At 37.0% G+C, this 21,378-nt stretch overlaps 1 protein-coding gene across 2 annotated transcripts; it reads right to left on the minus strand.

Moving 5' to 3' along the window:
- Positions 1 to 369: 369 nt before the first annotated feature.
- Pm20d2 (peptidase M20 domain containing 2) lies at positions 370 to 20,959 on the minus strand. 2 transcript variants are annotated; one of them, XR_013425008.1, is made up of 8 exons: positions 20,368 to 20,959; positions 18,098 to 18,246; positions 14,451 to 14,593; positions 12,315 to 12,469; positions 9,568 to 9,703; positions 5,368 to 5,475; positions 4,863 to 5,151; positions 370 to 3,798 (listed from the first exon to the last, which is right to left on the minus strand). XR_013425008.1 is itself a non-coding variant. In XM_005324712.5 (7 exons), the coding sequence occupies exons 1-7, from the start codon at positions 20,815 to 20,817 to the stop codon at positions 4,997 to 4,999; spliced, it is 1,296 nt and encodes a 431-aa protein (XP_005324769.1). In that variant the 5' UTR covers positions 20,818 to 20,959; the 3' UTR covers positions 370 to 4,996. The 2 variants fall into 2 exon arrangements, 1 of the variants encoding a protein (XP_005324769.1); XM_005324712.5 differs by having other exon boundaries at positions 370 to 5,151.
- Between the last annotated feature and the right edge of the window lie 419 nt (positions 20,960 to 21,378).

Consider the following 21,378-nt stretch of genomic DNA (forward strand, 5'->3'; position numbering starts at 1 on the left):
CTGGTGTATGTAGGACATTTACCAAAAGACTTCTTAAGGTAAAAAGTTAGAACTGCACAAAAACTATCAGAAGGGTTTTAATATTTTTTTTTTTACAGAATATATTATCAAACAAGACATTCATTCCTTTTTTAAAAAAAAAATTTGCACATCAATTTCTTCTGTTCAAACAGATTGGGGAAACTCGGATATTTTAAAATATTTTAGAAACACTTTTCAAAAAATTCCAAGACAACAGCTTTCAGTTGTTGCTTCAGCCCCAGTGTTGTTCAGATGAAGAAAGAATTAAGAAGTGAGAATTTGCCACCAACAGCAAGCTTTCTGAGCAGAGACTTTGTCTTATTCTTTCACCAAGTTCTTAGAAATAGGCACTCTTCAACAAATGTTTATTGAGCTCAAATGTCAAGATTACAAGATAAAATATCAAAGAAAATAACTTTGTGGAAAATCAAAATGCTTTAAGTTCACATACATATTTATAAACATACAAAATGTTCTAGTTTATCCGAAATGCCCCAGCACTTCTGAGTGCTACAGAGAGAAGCAATGAAAAGAGGAAAATGTCCTGAGTAGTTCACATAAGGAGAATTTGCAAGACTAAAAAGCAGACCAAAATTTTAAGAGACAAGCTAAATACTAACTGCATTCAATCTTATATAGCAACTTGGTAATTAATAAAACAGGTTGAATATCCCTAATCTGAAAACCCAAAATGATCCAAAATCTCAAACTTTCTGAATGCCAACATTATACAAGTGAAAAATTTCACACTTGACTTCATGTGACAGGTTGCAGTCAAAATGCAGGCACACTAAAAATACTCTATAAAATTATCTTTGGCCCAAGTGTATAATATATATATATATATATATATATATATATATATATGCAAACATGAAGAATTCTGTGGTTAAACTTGGGTGGCATCCCCCAATATATCTCATTATGGATATGTAATATTTCAAAATCCAAATAAACTTCCAAATCGAAAACACTTCTGGCTGGGTGTGGTGGCACACACCTGTAATCCCAGTGATTTAGGAGACAGAGGCAGGAAGATCACAAGTTCAAGGTCAACCTCTTCAATTTAGAGAGGCCTTAAGCAACTTAGCAAGATCTTGTCTCGAAATAAAAAATGAAATATAAAAAATGAAAATGTGGCTCAGTGGCTAAACATCTTTGGTACCAAACAAAAACAAAAAAACAAAATACCACTTCTGGCCCCCAAGCATTTCAGATAAGAGATATTCAGCCTATAACACATAATTGTTTTACAGGGTCCCATATTCAAGCCTGCTTAAAATTGTCACTATAGAAAAAGCATCTTCAGTTTGTAATTATATTTAAACAATTAATTTACATTATATCTTTTAAAGCATACTAATTTTACACAGCCCAAAGCTGGTATTTGAGGAAAAAGCTTAAAGTGTAGGGTATGAGCATGAAAGATTATAAATGCATGCAATAAAAGACCTTTCCATAAAACAGACACCTCAAGAAACTAATTTTAGATCAGAAACTAATTCTTTAAAATCTTTTAATTTTAAACTTTGCATTAAACCAGTGCAGCTTTTTTCAAAAATGAATCTCGTTTTCCTGCATCTGAAGCAAAGTAATATAAGGTATCTATTCTACTCCAGATTGTACAAAAGATTGCTATGTTCACAAAATTAAAACATATTTTGTACCTATGATCTCTCCACAGAGCAACTTAAATGATTTCAAGCAAGAATGCAGTATTTTCTCATTCAAAAAGGAAAGAAGGCAGGAGAATCATGTTTAAGGGAAGCCTGAGCAAATTAAAGATACCCCATTTGAAAATTAAAAAGGTATGGGGATGTAGTTCAGTGGTAGGGTGCCTCTGGGTTCAACCACCAGTACTCCAATCAAAACAAAACAAAAAGTACTGAATATTCCCAGGTAAACTACTATGCTAGATACTGTTAAGAATTTAAAAACAATCCAAGCACGGTGACACATGTCTGTAATCCTAAATACTCCAGTGGCTGAGGGAGGAGAATCACAAGTTCCAGGCCAGCCTCAGCAAGTTAGCAAGTCTTGTCTCAAATTCAAAAAATAAAAAGGGATGTGGCTTAGTGATTAAGTGGCCCTGGGATCTATCCTTGGTATAAAAAAAGAGGGGGCAGGGGCTAGGGATATAGCTCAAAGGTAGAGTACCTCTGGGTTCAATTCCCAGTATCAAAATAAAATAAAATAAAATAAAATTTAAAATATGCACACACCAGCAGTGAAGGAAAACTATATATAATCACAGAATCTGTTAGTGATAATAAAATGTCATGAAACTAAGGAACAAAAACTTGGTTATCTCCTTCTTCAAAAACAATATAAATATTCTAAATAAAAGAGTCTTGGGCTGGGGTTGTGATTCAGTGTAGAGCACTTGCTTAGCATGGGTGAGGCACTGGGTTCGATCCTCAGCACCACATAAAGATAAATAAATAAAGGTATGTGTCCGTCTACAACTACAAAATATTTTTTTAAAAAAATGAGTCTTCGGGCTGGGGATGTGGCTCAAGCGGTAGCGTGCTCGCCTGGCATGCGTGCGGCCCGGGTTCAATCCTCAGCACCACATACCAACAAAGATGTTGTGTCTGCCGAGAACTAAAAAATAAATATTAAAAAATTCTCTCTCTCTCTCTCTCTCTCTCCTCTCTCACTCTTAAAAAAAAAAAAATGAGTCTTGGGCTGAGGATGTGACTCAAGTGGTAGCGTGCTCGCCTGGCATGCGTGCTGCCCGGGTTCGATCCTCAGCATCACATACAAAGATGTTGTGTCCGCCAAGAACTAAAAAATAAATATTAAAATTCTCTCTCTCTCTCTCTCCCTCTCACTCAGTCTTTAAAAAAAAATGAGTCTTATTTGCTAACCATCTAAGAATTAACATTCATCTTGTAAGAATAAAGAGGTAAAGCTAGGTGCTATGACACATGCCTCAAACCCAGCTACTTGGGAGGCTGAGGCAAGAGAACTAAAAGTTCAAGGTTAGTGAGTCCTGGTCTCAAAAAAAAAAAAAAAAAAAGGGGGGAGGAGGAGGAGCTGAACAGAATCCTTCCTTTTCTAAAAGGAACACTTTGTTTAGATATAATTTAACACTTCCCTCTTTACATTTTAAAATATTTAGAAATTTGATGTAAAAACCAACCAATGGTAATTTCAGTTAAGTAAAGGTTTATGAAAATACCTTTGAAGTGTGAGGGTTAAGAAAGAAATTATTTCTAATCACAGCATTAGAAGTCATTGCTAAAAGATACGGGGTTTCTTTATGAAGTTTTATTCCAAAAGATCCGATCATATGACCTAAGTCAAAGAGACACAGATTTTATTTTACTGTTATATACAGCCAGGGCTGGCAACCTTTTTTGTAAAAAGCCAGACAGCAAAGATGTTAGATTTTGCAGGTCATATTATTTAGTCTCTGTTTTGTTTTGTTTAGCAACCCTTTAAAAAATATAAACCCATTCTTGGCAGGCTTTAAAAGAAGGCAGCTATATGCCAAAATCAGGCACATAATCCACAGACCCTTATACAGAAGAAAGGCAGTTCTCAACTACTAACTCTCCCAAACACAACCACCTCTCTTGCAATTTTAAATAATTTCAGATACAGCAGGAATTAGGGGTTCAAAAGACTGTAAGTAGAAGATCTAACTTTTCAAAAAGTGAGTTGATAGGGCTGGGGATGTGGCTCAGCGGTAGCGCTCTCGCCTGGCATGCGTGCGGCCCGGGTTCGATCCTCAGCACCACATACCAACAAAGATGTTGTGTCTGCCGAGAACTAAAAAATAAATATAAAAAAAAAAAAAAGTGAGTTGATAGCTCAGAGGGCCCAAGTGACTTGCTTATTATACCATAAAAGCCAAATGGACACTTTCTCTCCTTCCCTTGCCATTTCTGGAATGCTTGTTCAAAGCTGAGGACTTCCTTTAAAATAAAGTACATTGGAGCTTTACTGCATTTGCAGCTTAAAATATCTGTTTTACCAAATATTTTTTTCACACATTCTTTTTAGCATGTTCAAGAAATTCACACTAAAATAAGAATCATGGAAAACCTGTAATAATTTTTTTTAAAATATTGGGCTAGCAGGAGGCTTAAGGAGGCTCAGAATTCAGTGCAGCCAGGTGGGGCAAGCTGGCTTCTGAGTGGGAGCCTGAGCAGGCTGCTGGCTGGAGGGGCAGTGCAGGATTCTGAACATTCCAGAGAGCAGAGTAGGTGCCAGCCAATGCTCCTCCCGGAGTTCTCCTAGAACACACAGGGCTACCGTGCAAATGCCTTAAAGGAAGAGTCCGATCCTGACCATCCAACATTTACCCTCTTACTGTAACATTGAATTACCAATTACTTTAATGCCACTTCCCAGAGTTGATTATGTGTAAAAACTAGAACATTCTCATTTTTCTTCAAATGGTAAAACTAAAGTTATTCTTTGTATCTGAGTTTCTAGTTGTTACCCGCAAGCATTTCTAATTAAAAGCTACTTTTATTATAAATGAAGAGATTTTCTGAAGCAAAAACAGAAATATTTGAAACAAACTTTACCTAAATTTAGACCATGAACTTTAAAACTACATTAAATAAGTTTACCACTCTGTACCACAAAACCATTTCGTGGGTGTCAATTCTGTATATAAGGTTTGAAACCTCTTGGACCTTTTAAAATATATAATATATAAATCTGTAAATTATTATACAGATTTTATCAATATTATTTTGACACATCATGTACCATCCATCTTAAGCAGCAGTATCACCTACCAACTCTTGAAATATCACAATTCCATCAAGTATAGATTCACCCAAAAATTTCATTTTAGATATGAGTGAATGTTTTCACCATACCCTGTTCTTACATATCAGGTAAGAAGAATTTGATTCCTTTAAGATTCAAAACAAGCATGTTCTCTTCATTAAAAAGATTAAAGAAAAAAATCATCACTTCTTAATGATTCATAAACCACTCCTAAGTCTCCTTTTTATTCTACTGTATTTAAAAATTGTTCTTCCTGAAGTTTCAATTTAAAGTCCTCTCTGATTCTTTCCAGCAATTCTGGTTTAAAAATAACATCCAATGCAGTCATTGCTAGAGCCTTGGCTGTTCGCAAAGTGTAGAACTGAGCTTCTTGTGATCCTAAAGGACAGAGAAAATGAATTAAAATATTTCTACGTTTATTAAAAATCAACTTACTAATTCTTCAGGTTAAGTCCCCCAATCCCTAAGTTGCCTCTCCAACTACCCACCACGGAATCTATTTCTGAAATAACAAACTAAACTAAATAGTCAGAAAGGCACTACTGATAGGAAAAGAGTGAGCACATGTGAAAACCTGCACTCTCAACAGCCTACCTGCAGCTTTAGTGTACTCTTCAGTATGATTCAAGGCGTTGGATCCAATGTAAAAATATGGATGAATTCCAGGGACCACAAAAGAAACATTTCCAAAATCGGTAGATCCTTGGAATGCATAAAGAAAGATATATTTGGTTAAACACTTTGCATGATGAAATTGTAACCTGAACTTGGTTATGGTTCTCTGTCCTGTAGACCTGGTGAAGTGAACACCCTGTAGAGCTGGCCACAGGCTCACGCTCTCACTGCCTCCCCTTTCACCTGCATCAGTCCCCACACAGCTGTCAGAAGGGTCTCCCAAGACCTACTCTCTCCCAACCAAGACTACTCTCACTTGCCCTCCTAGCAGCCTCCACAGTGGGCTGCTCCCTTTCCTGCCTTCTGTGAACTATGATGGTCCCTTCCTCTGTTTCCCTTGGAGATTTAACTTCCTCTCTGCAACCATGAAACATTACTATTCAAGACTCAATTCCAGGCCTTTTCCTCTTATCCTGCCATATTCTTTTTTTTTTTTTTATTGGTTGTTCAAAACATTACAAAGCTCTTGACATATCATGTTTCATACATTAGATTCAAGTGGGTTATGAACTCCCATTTTTACCCCAAATACAGATTGCAGAATCACACTGGTTACACATCCACATTTTTACATAATGCCCTATTAGTAACTGTTGTATTCTGCTACCTTTCCTATCCTCTACTATCTCCCCTCCCCTCCCCTCCCATCTTCTCTCTCTACCCCATCTACTGTAATTCATTTCTCTCCTTGTTTATTTTCCCATTCCTTTCACAACCATCCTGCTATATTCTTGCTCAAGATTTTGTTCATACATATCGCTTCAAATAACCAACTCTAACTTGGTCTTTTCTGAGCTCCATGCTTGTACATCCAATTGTTAACTGTTAACTCTTTTTTTTAAAAGAGAGAGAGAGGGAGAGAATTTTTTTAATATTTTTTTTTAGTTTTCAGTAAACACAACATCTTTGTTTGTATGTGGTGCTGAGGATCAAACCCGGGCTGCATGCATGCCAAGCGAATGCACTACCGCTTAAGCCACATCCCCAGCCCAACTGTTAACTCTTCATGGATGTCTTCAAAGTAGATCAAACACAGCCAAAGTGTTTGGCAATCTTTGCAGTCCCCTAGCTGCCACTTCAAGACTTACCATGTGAGGGCAGGACTTCCAGGGAGGGCATCTCTGAACTCCTGCCCTCCTTCCTGAACACTTACCTGCATCTACTTTTCTCAACTACTCTTTGTGTGTGTGTGTGTGGGGGGGGGGGGTGCTGGGGATTGAACCCAGGGCCTTGTTCAACTATTTCTTTTAAAATAAAAATTCATAAGCTTCCCGTTCTTCAACCCTACCCATCAATACTATTTTCCAAATGCCTCAGAAGCCTAACACTTTTCCCTTCACCATCACCATCACCATCACCTGTCCCTAGTCTACATAATTACCACTTCTTGTTGGAACTGATATAACAGTCTCCTAATTGGTCTAGCAGCATCTACTTTGCCAATATTTTTTCCATTTTTTTAAAAAATTTTTTCAATCTTAATATGGTCTGACTCCATTCACCTTCCTAACCCTGGTTTCAGACCACACTCCCACTGCTCCACCTCAGCCACTCTGGACACTATAGGACTTCTACACATGCAGTCCCCTCTCCACCTGCTTTAAACATCATTTCTTCAGTGAACTCTTACTTTATCTCCCTGGTAATGTCCTCTAGCAAAGGCTCTCACAGTATTGTATTACAATCCTCCATAAAATTTTCCAGGTTTCATTTTATTTTATCTTATTTTTTGTAACTGGGGATTGAACTTGGGGGCGCTTGACCACTGAGTCACATTCCCAGCCCTATTTTGTATTTTATTTAGAGACAAGGTCTTACTGAGTTGCTTAGCACCTCGCTTTTGCTAAGGCTGGCTTTGAACTCACGATCCTCCTGCCTCAGCCTCCAAAGCCACTGGGATTACAGGTGTGCGCAAAGGTACCTGGCTTCATTTTCCATTTATTGGCTTATTTGGTTAATGTCTCTCATAAACCACATTCTGAAACTCTCTAAGACAAAAAGCAATATTTTAAATCACCATGCTTCTAGCCTCTCACTTGACTGACACTAACATCTGCTAAATATATCATAGTAAAAACAAAGCCTTCTGTTCACTCAATAGATATTTACTGAATGCTTATTATGTGTCAAACACTGTTTCTGGCAAAGTTAGACTATACAAGAATGAGTGGTAAGAGAATGAAAGCAAAATATTTAACAACAGTTAATGTTTATCTGGAATTACCATGTTCCAAATGAAATTCTAATGCTTCATTAACATTTGAAAAGTTCTTATTTTACACAGGAAGAAACCAAAGTGTAGAGTCATGTATCCATAATCTCATAGCTACTAGTTGTGTAGTAAAGGCAGACCAGGGCCAAGCTTTGGAGCTCTGGAAAAATGATTCACTGGAAAACATTCATTGAGCACATAGTAGTACCAGGAATGGCTCCAGACACTCAGGATACATGGTGATGGCACATCAGTGGACAAGATGGTCAAATGCCTGCTAAGTATTTTAATATCTTACTTGTGGAGCTAGATCCTAGAGCCTGCAAACCATATCCAAATTATAGCCACTTTATTCTACTGTTTGTCTATTATATAAAATCCAATCTGGATACCACAGATCTCTGCACATGCTGTTTGTCTATTATATAAAATCCAATCTCTGGGTAGATCTGACCATGCATCTTCCCTCCCGCAGCTAGACTGCATAAACATGCTAGCATAAAAGTACAGGAACATGAAGGTAGCCTTGACAATAAATTCATGGTCTTAATATTGAGCTGAGTTCTTGATGCTGTTCAGAACATACACACACAACTGATGCCTGGCCAACTCCTGTCAGTGGCAATTCTTTCAGTCCTCCAGCTGCCACTTCAAGGCTTACCATGTGAAGGCAGAACCTCTTAGGGAGGGCATCTCTGAATTCCTGCCCTCCTTCCTGAACACTTACCTGCATCTACTTCTCTCAGCTATTTCTTTTAAAAACCTTTTCTATGTTTTCATCCACTCTGCTTTCCTTTAAAGCTAACTTTCTTGAAAAAAGAAGAATCTTCCTTTGCTATCTCTACTATCTCACCAGTCAATGTAGTGGGTAAAGATGTGAGATCTAGCATCTGGTCTCACCAGCCACCCATTATTTTCTTTCAAACAATCCACAAATTTCTAATTGCCGGTGCAATGAATACTAGACCATGCTTACCTTATTCAACCTCTATAAGCACCTGACATGATTTATTCCTCCTTCCCTTCTAGAAGTTCTCTACTCCTTTGGCTACCATGACCTCACTCTCTCCTGATTATCTTCTCTGAGCATGTTGTCTCTTTCTCCATCAAGGAGACAATGTGTCCTTGCTTATCTCTTAAAAGCTGTTGACCCCAGTGTTCCATCTTCGGGCATCTTCTCCCTCTTCATACTTGGGCAATCTTACTAACAACAACCTCCCTAAATCTCCTACCTGGACAACTTTTGTGGTTCCAGATTCAAAAGACTTCTGAATAGCTCCACTTTAGAATTTCTACACTTTCTCTTGAACTTCTTCTCATGAATGATATCAGTACTCCATTTTTATTATGATGTATTTTTGGTTCTACTTCACAATATCTATTTTTCTATCTTAGGAGGTACATCTGTAACATGCAGGTCTCTTTAGTAATAATATTCTTTAAAAAGAAAAAATCTAAATAGTCCAAATATTATTTAACATATTAATTATGCTATTTAATGCATGCATATATATTTTAAATCCTAACAGCTATCTGTGACTCTTCAGAATGTGAAAATGCCCAAAATAACTAAATACTTTATAACCTGCTCATTATAATAACTGAGAATAAATTAAAATTCTACATCCCATTTTAGTAGCTTATTCAAAAATTAGAACTAAGGAAACTGAAACACTAGAAATATTCAGAAAACAGATCAAAAATTAGGTTGGCTACTTATAAAAACAAGTCTGCTAACTTGACAGTCTATACACACTGAAGAATCCATTAGTTTTCCCCCAACCATTAAGTTTGTGAAAATGTCATTAAAAACATCAGCAGTACTTCCTTACCTCCAAAACCATTTAATTGAATATGGCATTACTCATCCTCAGGTAGCTCGAAATATAATAAAAGAACTTAATTACCTGAAGTGTCATTCAGCATTGTATCTTCTGAAATGAACTCCATTCCCAGCTTTTCTCCATTCTCCATGTAAGCTTTCCATAGGCTCTTGTTGGGTAGAACATTGTAATAATCATGTGCTCCACCTTTAATTTCTACCTAATAAAAAAAAATTACAAAACAAATTTTGAAATTTAAAAAAATGCAAATTCTCTAATTTTCAATCCAGTGAGGGTTCTCTCTAACAGGAACAGATTTGTTATTTTTGGCCAGGGATGGGGGGGTGTACTGGGGATTGAACCCAGAGGTGCTTAACCACCAAGCCACAACCCCAGCCAGTTTTTATATTTTATTTTGAGATAGAGCCTCGCTAAATTGCTGAGCCTGGCTTTGAACTTGCAATCCTCCTGCTTCAGCCTTCCATGCCACTGGGATTTCAGGCATGTGTTACCATGCCCAGCCAAGAGGGACACTTTTCCATCTAGACATAAGCTTACTCAAATTCCCTACCTTAAAAAAAAAAAATGTATCTTATAATGAAAGTTTTTAAGACCCTATCTTCCTAATGTTTTAAATTATCTAAACCACATAATGTCACCAAGCTCTAAACTAGCCAGCAAGTGTCAACTTCAGTCACCTGAAGAAGGTATAGGGAGAGCCCAGAAATTACTCTTTTAACCAGCATCCCCAAGTAATTCTGATGCAGGTGGCCAAAAAAAAAAAAAAAACAGTCTGAGGAATACAACTCTAGTTTCAGTGTCCAAAAGAAAAAAAATTGAGCTTCACTAACATTCAACATACAAAATGACACTGATACCCCTGCCTGGTCCGAAAGGTACCCTGCAAGAAATACCAAAGTTTCACAATGAGAAGGGGTTGACAGTGGTCCTCATTTATTAAATTAAGTGTATGAAGATACAGACAGTGTATGTTAAGTGTACTAATAGTAATGTGGATAGTAAGTGTCAGGAAGAATCTGAGGCAAGAAATCACTAGCCTGGGGTGTGTATGTGCCCAGTTAAGTGGATTTATAGATTCAGGACTAACTCAAATCGACAATTCCCTTGGACTAAATATAATATCAAAAATGATAGCAAATGCCAATCATGAAATAGCAGAGATCACATTTCTTCTCTTCTTGGTAACATCTAAGGTAGAAACAATGACAATTTAGTCACATCTTTCAAGTCAGTCAAAATATAAGAAATTATTAAAACATCACTTAAATAGACTTAAATACTATAACAATAAACTTTACTAAGGGAATATTGTACACTTTGAGAGATAGGCTAATGGTAAGAGTTCACATATATATTTTATAAACAAATATTTAAATATTTATAGGTAAGTAAGGGAATAAAAGCTTAGTTTGTACTGCCCTAAACTATGGATGCTTTATAATTATATACTAATTCTATACCTACTGTCTGTAATGGCATATGAGGCTATGTACTTTCTCTTACAATTGTCCACGTATCTATTTATCTATTCACAACAACACATGAGCTTTTACAGAATTCTTCCCTTTGTTGATCACATTTCCCATCTGTGCGCTCTCACTCTCTGTCCTTCACATACCTGAAAGTATGATCATCCTTAAAAGCTCCATTCAGATCTATAGTCTTCCATAAAATCTTCCTTTTTACACCCCCAGGCCAGTGATTTCCTGTCTCAGATTCTTCCTAACACTTACTATCCACATTACTATTAATACACTTAACATACACTGTCTGAGAATTACTGCTACCATGAAACACTGCTACCATGTGAACAAACCATACATCACTAGACTATGGAGGACAGAAAAAATGTTAATACATGTGAAGGTTATGCTCTTATCTGTTCACAAACACTATTTCATTTATCTCTCAAAAGAACTCTAAGATTTCGTCATTATCCCTATTTGCAAGTGAGAAAATGGAGACTCAGAGATACAAATAATGTTTCGAGGCTGAGCAGCACAAGTCAAGATCTTGTCTCTCCAACTACGCTATGTGCAAAATTCTTATTTTATATAATCCTAAAACTCACCCCACTTTATACCATACATGACTGATACTTAAATGCAAATCAGCAAATTCTCTTGACTAGCTTCTGTGTTTAACTTCCATTCCAGCCATCTAAGAGTATTTATATCACTATTTTAACAAAAACAGCTTTTGTAGATTTTGACATTAAGTTCCATTTACTGTAAGCATTTCTAAAAGCATAACTGCCAACAATGAAGGTTGTAACTTGCCAAAAGGCAGGGATTCTAGAGCAGCAATATCCAAATTACTCTATAAGATGATGTGTAAGCCAGGAGTGGTGGCACATGCCTGTAATCCCAATGGCTGGGGAGACTGAGGCAGGAGGATCACAAGTTCAAAGCCAGCCTCAGCAAAAAGCAAGGCACTAAGCAACTCAGTGAGACCCTGTCTCTAATAAAAATACAAAATAGGACTGGGGATGTGACTCAGTGGTTAAGTGCCCCTGAGCTCAATCCCCGGTACCAAAAAAAAAAAAAAAAAGATGTGTAGTCTTCCCTTTTCAGACACTGAGTAAAATACATAAGAATTAAAGGCTTTCATATTAATTATTAGACCAACTCACTTTACAAATTCCAGACATCACCAGTGAGTACAGGCCCTGGGTTCAATCCCCAGCATCAAAATATTACCACCATCAAATGAGAAGGAGGCAAGCAAGTTGGGTTTCCATCTAATTTAACATAAACAGCCCAAGCCCACATATATACCTCTGATTATAATTAACTCTGAAAAGTTCTTACTGTGCACCCTGTAGCCAAAGCTGCAGATCTGAAGCAATCTTCTGCCTTTTTGGTCAAAACTTGAAGTTCTTTCAATGAGGGTGCACGGAAGTAATAAATTAATTCAGAGTAAGAGGGAATGATATTTGGTTTTACACCACCATTTTTTATTATACCTATAAAAAGAATCAAATTACTGAAATTAAGCCTGTGATCATTACTTTAAGGTTAAATATAATCCATAAGTTTTTTAGACAATATGTACATAAAGAAAAATAATCTAAACCATTTACTTCACTGATATACCAAAATCAAACATTTTAACAGTTATACAACATAAGTTTCTATTGAGAGAGTGATATTTCCTAGCTAAGAGGGAAAAAATTGCTTATAAGTACTTTATTCTAAGGAATCTATATAACATTAGGAAATTATGATTCAGAGCTGAGGGTATAGCTCATTGATAGAGCACTAGCTTAACATAAGCAAGGCCCTGAGTTCCATCCCCAGCACCTCAGAAAGAAATTATAATCTAGATTATTAAAAAAAAATTAAAAATGTATAACTATAAAAAATGTAATATCATAAGCTATCTGGGAAATTTTTTCATTATTTTACTACAGTTGTACTGTTTGATAAAATTTTGACATTAAAAAAAAACAATGTTTGAGGTTCTATAATTACCCTCATACTTCAAGAATTCCATAAATCCTCTAAATGGTATTTAGCTCTAGGAAAATAATTTTCATACCAAAAAGAAATCATTCAGGTCAGGATCCTAAGTACTATAAACTGTCAAAACAAACACATTTGGAACTACACAGAATGAAGATTTACCCAAAGTAATAACAAAATAGATATGCACAATCTAATTCTATATGACCTACTTAAAAATGTCTTTCTTTTTTTTATTTTTTTTAAATTTATATATGACAGTGGAATGCATTATAATTCTTATTACACATATAGAGCACAATTTTTCATATCTCTGGTTGTATACAAAGTATATTCACACCAATTCCTGTCTTTATACATGTACTTTGGGTAATAATGTCCAGCACATTCCATCATCTTAAAAATATATTTCTAGGGGCTGAGGTTGTGGCTCAGTGGTAGAGCACTCACCTAGCATGCGTGAGGCCTGGGTTCAATCCTCAGCACCACATAAAAATAAATGAAGGTATTGTGTCCAACTACAACTAAAAAATAAATTTTAAAAAATATATATTTCTATTATTTAAAAATTCCTATTTTTTTTTTCCTTTTAAAGAAAATAAGGGGGCTGGGGATGTGGCTCAAGCGATAGTGCGCTTGCCTGGCATGCGTGCAGCCCGGGTTCGATCCTCAGCATCACATACAAACAAAGATTTTCTGTCCGCCGAAAACTAAAAAATAAATATTAAAAAAATTCTCTCTCTCTCTCTCTCTCTCTCTTGAAAAAAAAAAAGAAAAGAAAAGAAGGCAGGAAATTGACAAAAGTGCAATTACTAACTGATTTCAGCCTACAGCAAAATTAACAGGTAAAAAAATAGATATTAAACTATAACAAAATATGTACCTTTAAGACAGTATACTTTATTACTGTATTTATATTATGGTGATACACATAATTTTAAAAGATGCTCTTCATAAGGCCGGGCTGTGGCTCAGTGATAGAGTGCTTGCCTAGCATGTGTAAGGCACTGGGTTCAATTCTCAGCGCCACATTTAAATAAATGAATAAAATAAAGGTCCATCAACATCTTAAAAAAAAAAGATGTTCTTTAGGATGTAACAACCTTTATTAAAATCCAGTAATCTTTACACCTTTTTAAATTTGAGGAATGGACAAAATGTTGTTAACATTAAGAGACACTGGGATAACCAGAAAATCAAGTTCTTACTTTCAAACACTGACAGAAAAAACAGTTCCCCACATAAAACTTCAGCTCTATTGCTCAAAGATGGCCATTCCATTTATGTACAATAGTTGTAAATATCTTCCTATCCACATATAAATATCCTAGTACCCTGTCACATGAATTCTGAAAATGTTCAAAATTTTAGAATTTTCATATGAAGTACATAACTGTTTCCAATTTTTTAAAAAATCAAATATTAATTATATTTCACTGAAATATACTAAGCACCATCATACAAAATATATGACAGTAATACCATGAACTCTCCAGGTTGGTTTCATTTGCTGTCTTAACACAGACAAATTGTTGTAGGCAAGAACAGCAGCATCTAAGGCATTGACTCCTTCCCAGGGGTAAGCAGCAGCATGAGATGCTTTTCCATAGTATTTCACAGTCACACTAGGAAATAAAAAAAATCATTGAAAGGGCTGGGGCTGGGGCTGAGTGATACAGCACTTGCCTAGCATGCATGAGGCTCTGGGTGGGATCCTTAGCACCATGTAAAAACAAAATAAAGGTATTGTGTTCATCTACAACTAAAAAAAAAAAAAAAAATCATTGAAAATTACTCCCTCCAGTATCACTAAAGAAAAAAAAAATGCAGGTAGTTAGAACTACCAAACTATTATTCAAAATTAATTCACATTGCTGAAATATTTACTTGCAAATTATTTGCAGTAAAAGCACTACATTTACTTGCATTAGTTACAACTTATTATTATGTGACATAGTACTTAACTCAAAGAAAGTATTCTAAATAGAGAAAGAAAATGTTGCTCAACCAACCTCCTACAGATTAAATTTGTACACAATTCAACTTGAACACATATGCAATACTGTATTACATGATGCAATTATAAAATAGGAATTCTTGCATCCTTTTACACTGTATGGTGATAGCTCTCTATCAAAAGTCTGCAAAAACTCAGATAAGGGCTGGGAAATAGCTCAATTGGTAGAGTGCTTATCTTGCATGCACAAGGCCCTGGGTTCAATCCCAGCACCCAGCACCACAAAAACAACAACAACAACAAAAAAAAACTCAGATAATTCTTTATTAGAAAGTAACATTTGAAATGGGCTAAGATAATCTTTGAAAATCACTTTATACTCACAATTTTATCATAAGATACCCTAGCAATATTTTAATGTTTCCAAATACTTTAGGTGGCTAACATTTTATTTAACTTAATTTGTTTCCAGCACTGGGGATGAAACCTGGGCCTCATACATGCTAGGCAAGCTCCCCACTACTGAGCTATATCCCCATACTTCATTAATGTTTTAAAATTCTATAAATTATCATTACTTCACTCCATGGTTTTTATATTCTCAGACTGTGAATTAAATACTTATAACTTTATAACTAAATAATAGTGTAACTAAGTGATTGACTTACTTAGTTAACACTTTTTAAACCTAATTAACTAGTATTGTTCACATTTAGACTAAAAAACCATTCTGGACATTCAGGAGTTCTTAGAATGCTACCAATTCTTATGTCATTCCTCACATTCTGTTAACAGAACGAAGATAAGTAAAAACATTCAAACACATTTATTTTTTTTATTTTTTTGAATTTTTAATATTTATTTCTTAGTTCTCGGCGGACACAACATCTTTGTTGGTATGTGGTGCTGAGGATCGAACCCGGGCCACACGCATGCCAGGCGAGCGCGCTACCGCTTGAGCCACATCCCCAGCCCCTCAAACACATTTATAAGATTGTAAGATACTTATTTCCTTGACATATATCTTTTCACCATCACCTTGAAACTAGAGTATAAAATGGAAAAGGAAGTCCTTTATGAAAATGGCTCTAGTACCATTTCTTTTTTTTTTTTCAGTTGTTGACTGATCTTTACATATTTATTTACATGTGGTGCTGAGAATCGAACCCAGTGCCTCACATTTGCCAGGCAAGCGCTCTTCCATTGAGTGCTTAAATATACAATTAAAGAACAATAAACTACAGGAAAAGAAATATTAAAAGTTATTTTATATCAGCATTAATATTTTGGCCTTTAAAAACATACTTCAAGCAAAATAATATGAAATTATTTTCAAAACAAACTGTTTGATTTTGTTTTAACAAAACAAGGGCCTGTGAATTAGTTATGGTGGCACTTGCCTCTGGTGCCAGCTATTGGAGGTTGAAGCATGAGGATCAAGAGTTCAAGGCCAGCCTGGGCAAAACAGAAAGACCCATTTCAAAAAAAAAAAAAAATTTAAATTAAAAAATAGGGCCAAAACAATGTGTGTGTGTGTGTGTGTGTGTGTGTGTGTTTATTTATTTATTTATTTATTTATTTATTGGCAACAGGGATTGAATCCAAGGGTGCTTAACCACTTAGCCACATCCCCACCCTTTTTTTTTTTCTTTCTTACTTGAGACAAGGTTTCACTAAGTTACTTAGGGCCTAAATTGCTGCATCTGACTTTGAACTCACAATCTTCCTGCCTCAGCCTCCTGAGTCACTGGGATTACACACATGTGCCACTGCAACTAGCTAGAACAATATACTGAATGGCTGGGCATAGTGATACATGCCTGTAATCTCAGTGACTCAGGAGGTTGAGGTAAGAGGACTGTAAATTCAAGGCCAGCTTAGCAACATGGGAAATCTCTGTCTCAAAAAATAAAAAAAGAGCTGGGGATGTTTCTCAGTTGTAGAAGGCCCCTGAGTTCAACCCTGAGTACCTCAATAAAACAAAATAAAATGTGTGTATGTGTGTGTGTTAAGCTGAATTCCTCAGAGAAAAAAAAAAAAACAACCTTCCTTCAATATTTAATTTATACATGTACCTATGCATGTCCTATAAATACACCTCTAAAGAGGGGACTGGAAGGTTAGTGCTGTAGCTGCGTGGTAGAGTGCTTGCCTAGCATGTGTAAGGACCTGGGTTCCATCCTCAGCACTGGAGAAAACAACAACAGCAAAGAAGGGACTGGATATGGGAAAGGTGGCCAATAGGAAAAACTTGTTTTATCTTATTCATTATTAGAAATTTAAAGAGATAAATTAATAACTTTTCTTTAAATTCTTCATCTTGTTCCTCTTTTGTGGAAATCTTAAAAAGATGACCCATGAAAAAACAAAGAAGCCAGACACTGAAACAGGCCTGGGGCCAAGTAGGCTGACTAATAAAACCATCTCTTACAAATCTTTTCAGTTGCAAAGGCAACTCCTTATCAAGAATACACGCTTTCCAGAAATCAGGTTCCTCTCAGAGTTCAAAACAGAACATAAATGTCACCATGTTCTGTTTGCTACTCCTGTTTTTTAGGCACTATTTTAGCAGCCCTATTATGAATACTATAATAAATCTCAATTAGAAGAGTCTTGCCAAATGTCACTCAATGTTAATCAAGACATCACATTATCTTTGAATACACTTTTTGTTTTGTTTTGGAGTCTTACCAAATGTCGTTCAATGTAAGTTAAGACATCACATTATCTTACAATATACTTTTGTGTGGGTGTGTGATGGGGGGTTGCTGGGGATTAAACCCAGGGCATTGTGCATACGAGGCAAGCACTCTATCCCCAGCCCTTACAATACACTTCTTGTTTTGTTGTTCTGGGGTTTCAATACATTGCCCATTCTGGTCTCCAAATTCATACAGGATCAAGCACTCCTCACGCATGCCTCAGTCTTCCAAGTAACTGCAGCTATAGGCACACACCACTGCATCTGACTCAATTTACTGGGTTTTTGTTTTGTTTTGTTTTTAATTGGAGCATTATAATTATACATAGTAGTGGGATTCATTATACCATATTCATACACATCAATTTACTTTTTAAATGAAAAAAAATTTGGAGTGTTGGGCCCTTAGACATAAAAGTATTCTATAGTCAGTTATCCTCTAAGAAGTTTATCTGCAACTTGATTACTTACTCATGTTCGGCCACATCGGGTAGATAAGCAGCATTCTCTTGGGATGGATGGGCCATGAAAACAACATCGAGGTTTTCAAAAGCTCCTGCTTCAATTAGATCAATTTTGCCACCACCATCTTCTTCTGCAGGGGTTCCCAGGACACTTATCTAGAGGGAAATACCTATTTCAGAGCAAAACAACAACAAAAAGTCCTAGTAGGAAAATATCAAACAGGTTCCCTCAAACATGTACTCACAATCTATATTAAGGTTCTTAAACTATGGAGACAGAGGATTTATGCAGTGGGCATAAAATATATGGTGCTAAATTAATCACAAAATTTAATTTACATTATTATACTAATTTGAAGTAATGTATGTACCAGGGACACTATAAGAAACTTTCCCAATATTTATTAATAGTTATTTGTAATAACTCAAATTTGTATAACGAATGGCAAATATGAAAAAAAGTTGATTATTACATACCTAGTTCCTCAAAATTTGCAAGGACTTATTTCTTAAAGCTTCTTCATGACTTAGACTTTAGTATACGTATAGAGCTATTCACCAGCATTTTACTGGTAAGGAATTTTTCAAGTGACTTGTTAATCATTCTCACAACAACCCTGTGAGGTAGATGAGTAACCAGCATCATCATTTTGGGGAGGGTGGTTTTGAAAGTGTCTTGCCCCAGGTCAAAGAGCAAATCTTCGGGCACAGCTAAATTACCTTAGATGCCCTAACCTGTTGGCCTGAACTATTCCTTACTAAGATACCTTCTTAAAAAGTCTTAACTCATTAATCCCTTATGAAGAGCATTAAACAAATCTTAATACCATGGTAAGAAATGGCCAACTACTACACAAACTTACTAATCAACCAAGGCAGATTTACTGGTCACCAAATACCTAATTAAACAAAAGAAAACTTTACAGAATAAACATTTTACTTTGAAATTTAAGCTTAACTTCTTCAATTTTAAAAAGCAAAGGAAAATTATCTATAAACAACTCATACTTTCAAGGTCTTGTCTTTGAACACAATGGAACAACCTGGAAAAAAATTCTTGGCTTGCAAAGAGAAACAGCTCAAATTCCATTTTCAGATAAGACAGATAACCTTGCTAAACTGAGAACAGATAACCTTGCTAAACTGAGAACAGATAACCTTGCTGAAACTGAGAACAATCATCTGGAATGTGAAGTTGGTACATTTCTCAAACTCCAGTTTTCTTTAGAAACCATAAAGTGTCCACACTCTTAAACTAGCTGCTCTTTATTCTTAACTCTAGACTTATAAAATCGATGGTCTATTGCTGACAGCTCCGAGTCTTTCATAAACCTGGTTAAAACTAAATCTCTCCAATGTTTTATGCAATGACAAAGGATATTCCCCCTTCACAACAAAACAAAAAAGCTAATCTAAGGCAAAAACCAGCCCCCAGCGGCTGAAAATAGAAGGTAGCTAAAGAGAAAGCCTAGAGAGATGGAACTGTTAGGACAAAAGAGAAAGGTTACTGACATTGCGGGGAAATGGGCTAAATAATATTAAAACATTTGTCTTCCCTTTAACCTGAGTGATGATGATTGAATCTTAGCTCACAGAATAAAGAATAATATAACATCTGGAAAAACAGAATAACACAAGATTAAACTTGCCTAAGACAAACATAAACAACATTTCCTGTTTAAGGAATTGGTATATTTCTTAAAATTGTGAAATAAAAATTAAGACTTAAGGATGAACTTATCTTTGTACTAAATGTTCATTTGCTTTTCCATTATTAGTATAATTCTAGAAGTTAGAGGATTCTAATGGCTGAAATTTTCCTATTCAAATACCAAGCAAATCATAACACACACTCTCTCTCTCTCTCTCTCTCTCTCTCTCTCTCTCTCTCTATATATATATATATATATATATATATATATATATATATAGATAGATAGATAGATACAGGTTTTCCTACAAAAATTACTTTCTCCTGAAGTAATTGGAGGAATTACTTGTCAGCAAATTGCAGTTGCCTCTCAGTCACCAAAAATAACCCGTAACAAAAACCAGGCTTGGTTCTCAATTCTTTCCAAGAGAAGAATCTCCTGAGTTGTTTATAACTACAAAAGTGGAAATAAAAAGTCTGCAGAAGGTCGTCGGCAACACGTTTAGTCCTGACTTTCTTTCGGGGATTCTTTTCTGCCTTTTGCCAAAGGGATGGCCACACGTCGAGCGCACTCCCTACACCGGCCCAGGGACTAAAGTGCAAGGGATGTACCGGCCCCACCTCACCTTCACCGACGGAGGAGGCCCAGGGAGGCTCTCTAGGGCCCCCCTCAATCCCAGAGCGGCCGCCGCCCCAACCTCGGCTATGAGGTTGTGACCGCAGGCGTGGCCGATGCCGGGCAGCGCGTCATACTCGCAGAGGAAGCCCAAGTGCAGCGCGCACCGCGTTGCGCTCCGCGTCTCCCATTCCGCGCGAAAGGCGGTCGGCAGCTGATAGTGCGGCTGCACCACCCAGGAGGCGGCCGGCGGCTCCTGCTCGAAGAAGCCCGTCAGCACACGGTGGGCACGGTGTTCCTCGTAGGCCAGCTCAGGCTCGCTCCAGATGGCTTGGCTCAGGGCCCCCAGCCGCTCAGCCGCCTCGTCGATGCGCTCTGCCGCGCGCAGTTTCAGCAGCTCCAGCTCTGAGAAGCCATCGCAGGCAACCCCGACCGTCGGCCGCTCCCCTTCGGGTTTCATCGTGCCCAGGTCCCGCAACCCTTCAGGACTCGGCCCGCACGCTCAACTGCACCGAGCGCCCCGCCGCACTTGCTCACTGGAACCCCGGCCGCGCGCGCAGTGGACAGCACATCTCTCGGCCCCGCCCTGCGCGCCCTGGCAGGTGCTCCACCCCGCGGGGGCGGTGGTGGCTGTGAAGAAGGCGGGGCCCGGGACAGTCTTACTGGCTGTCTGGGAGGTTGATTTACTCTCCAAAACTCATTCTTACTTTTCCGTCTTATTTTCCATAGCCGCCAAAAGAGTACGTTCTTTTGGTTAATAGCCATCATCGGAGGCGGGCAAGCTGGAGATACTCATCTTAAAAACCGCCACTCTCTTTTCTAAATAAGTGATACAAGATTTTTAGTTTTTAAAAGATGACGTCAGTATAAATGCTGTATAAAGAACACAGTCCTCAAGACGACATATTTCAGTTCTCGGTGCTGCCCTCTCTTTCGTCTCCTTGAGGCTGTATTGTCTAAAAGTTGCGACTGCTTTAAATAATTTTCTGGTTAGAACAAAATTATAAAGCCACCTGGATTA

Source organism: Ictidomys tridecemlineatus, chromosome 8 (assembly GCF_052094955.1).
Source record: "Ictidomys tridecemlineatus isolate mIctTri1 chromosome 8, mIctTri1.hap1, whole genome shotgun sequence".
NCBI classification, from domain to species: domain Eukaryota; kingdom Metazoa; phylum Chordata; class Mammalia; order Rodentia; family Sciuridae; genus Ictidomys; species Ictidomys tridecemlineatus.

Excerpts from the sequence above, each read along its gene's own strand:
- Pm20d2 (XM_005324712.5), bottom strand. The coding sequence starts at position 20,817 with ATGAAACCCGAAGGGGAGCGGCCGACGGTCGGGGTTGCCTGCGATGGC. Across the intron at positions 18,247-20,367 it reads GGCCTCCTCCGTCGGTGAAG|ATAAGTGTCCTGGGAACCCC; the intron begins GTGAGGTGGGGC and ends ATTTCCCTCTAG. Across the intron at positions 12,470-14,450 it reads ACCAACCTGGAGAGTTCATG|GTATAATAAAAAATGGTGGT; the intron begins GTATTACTGTCA and ends TTCTTTTTATAG.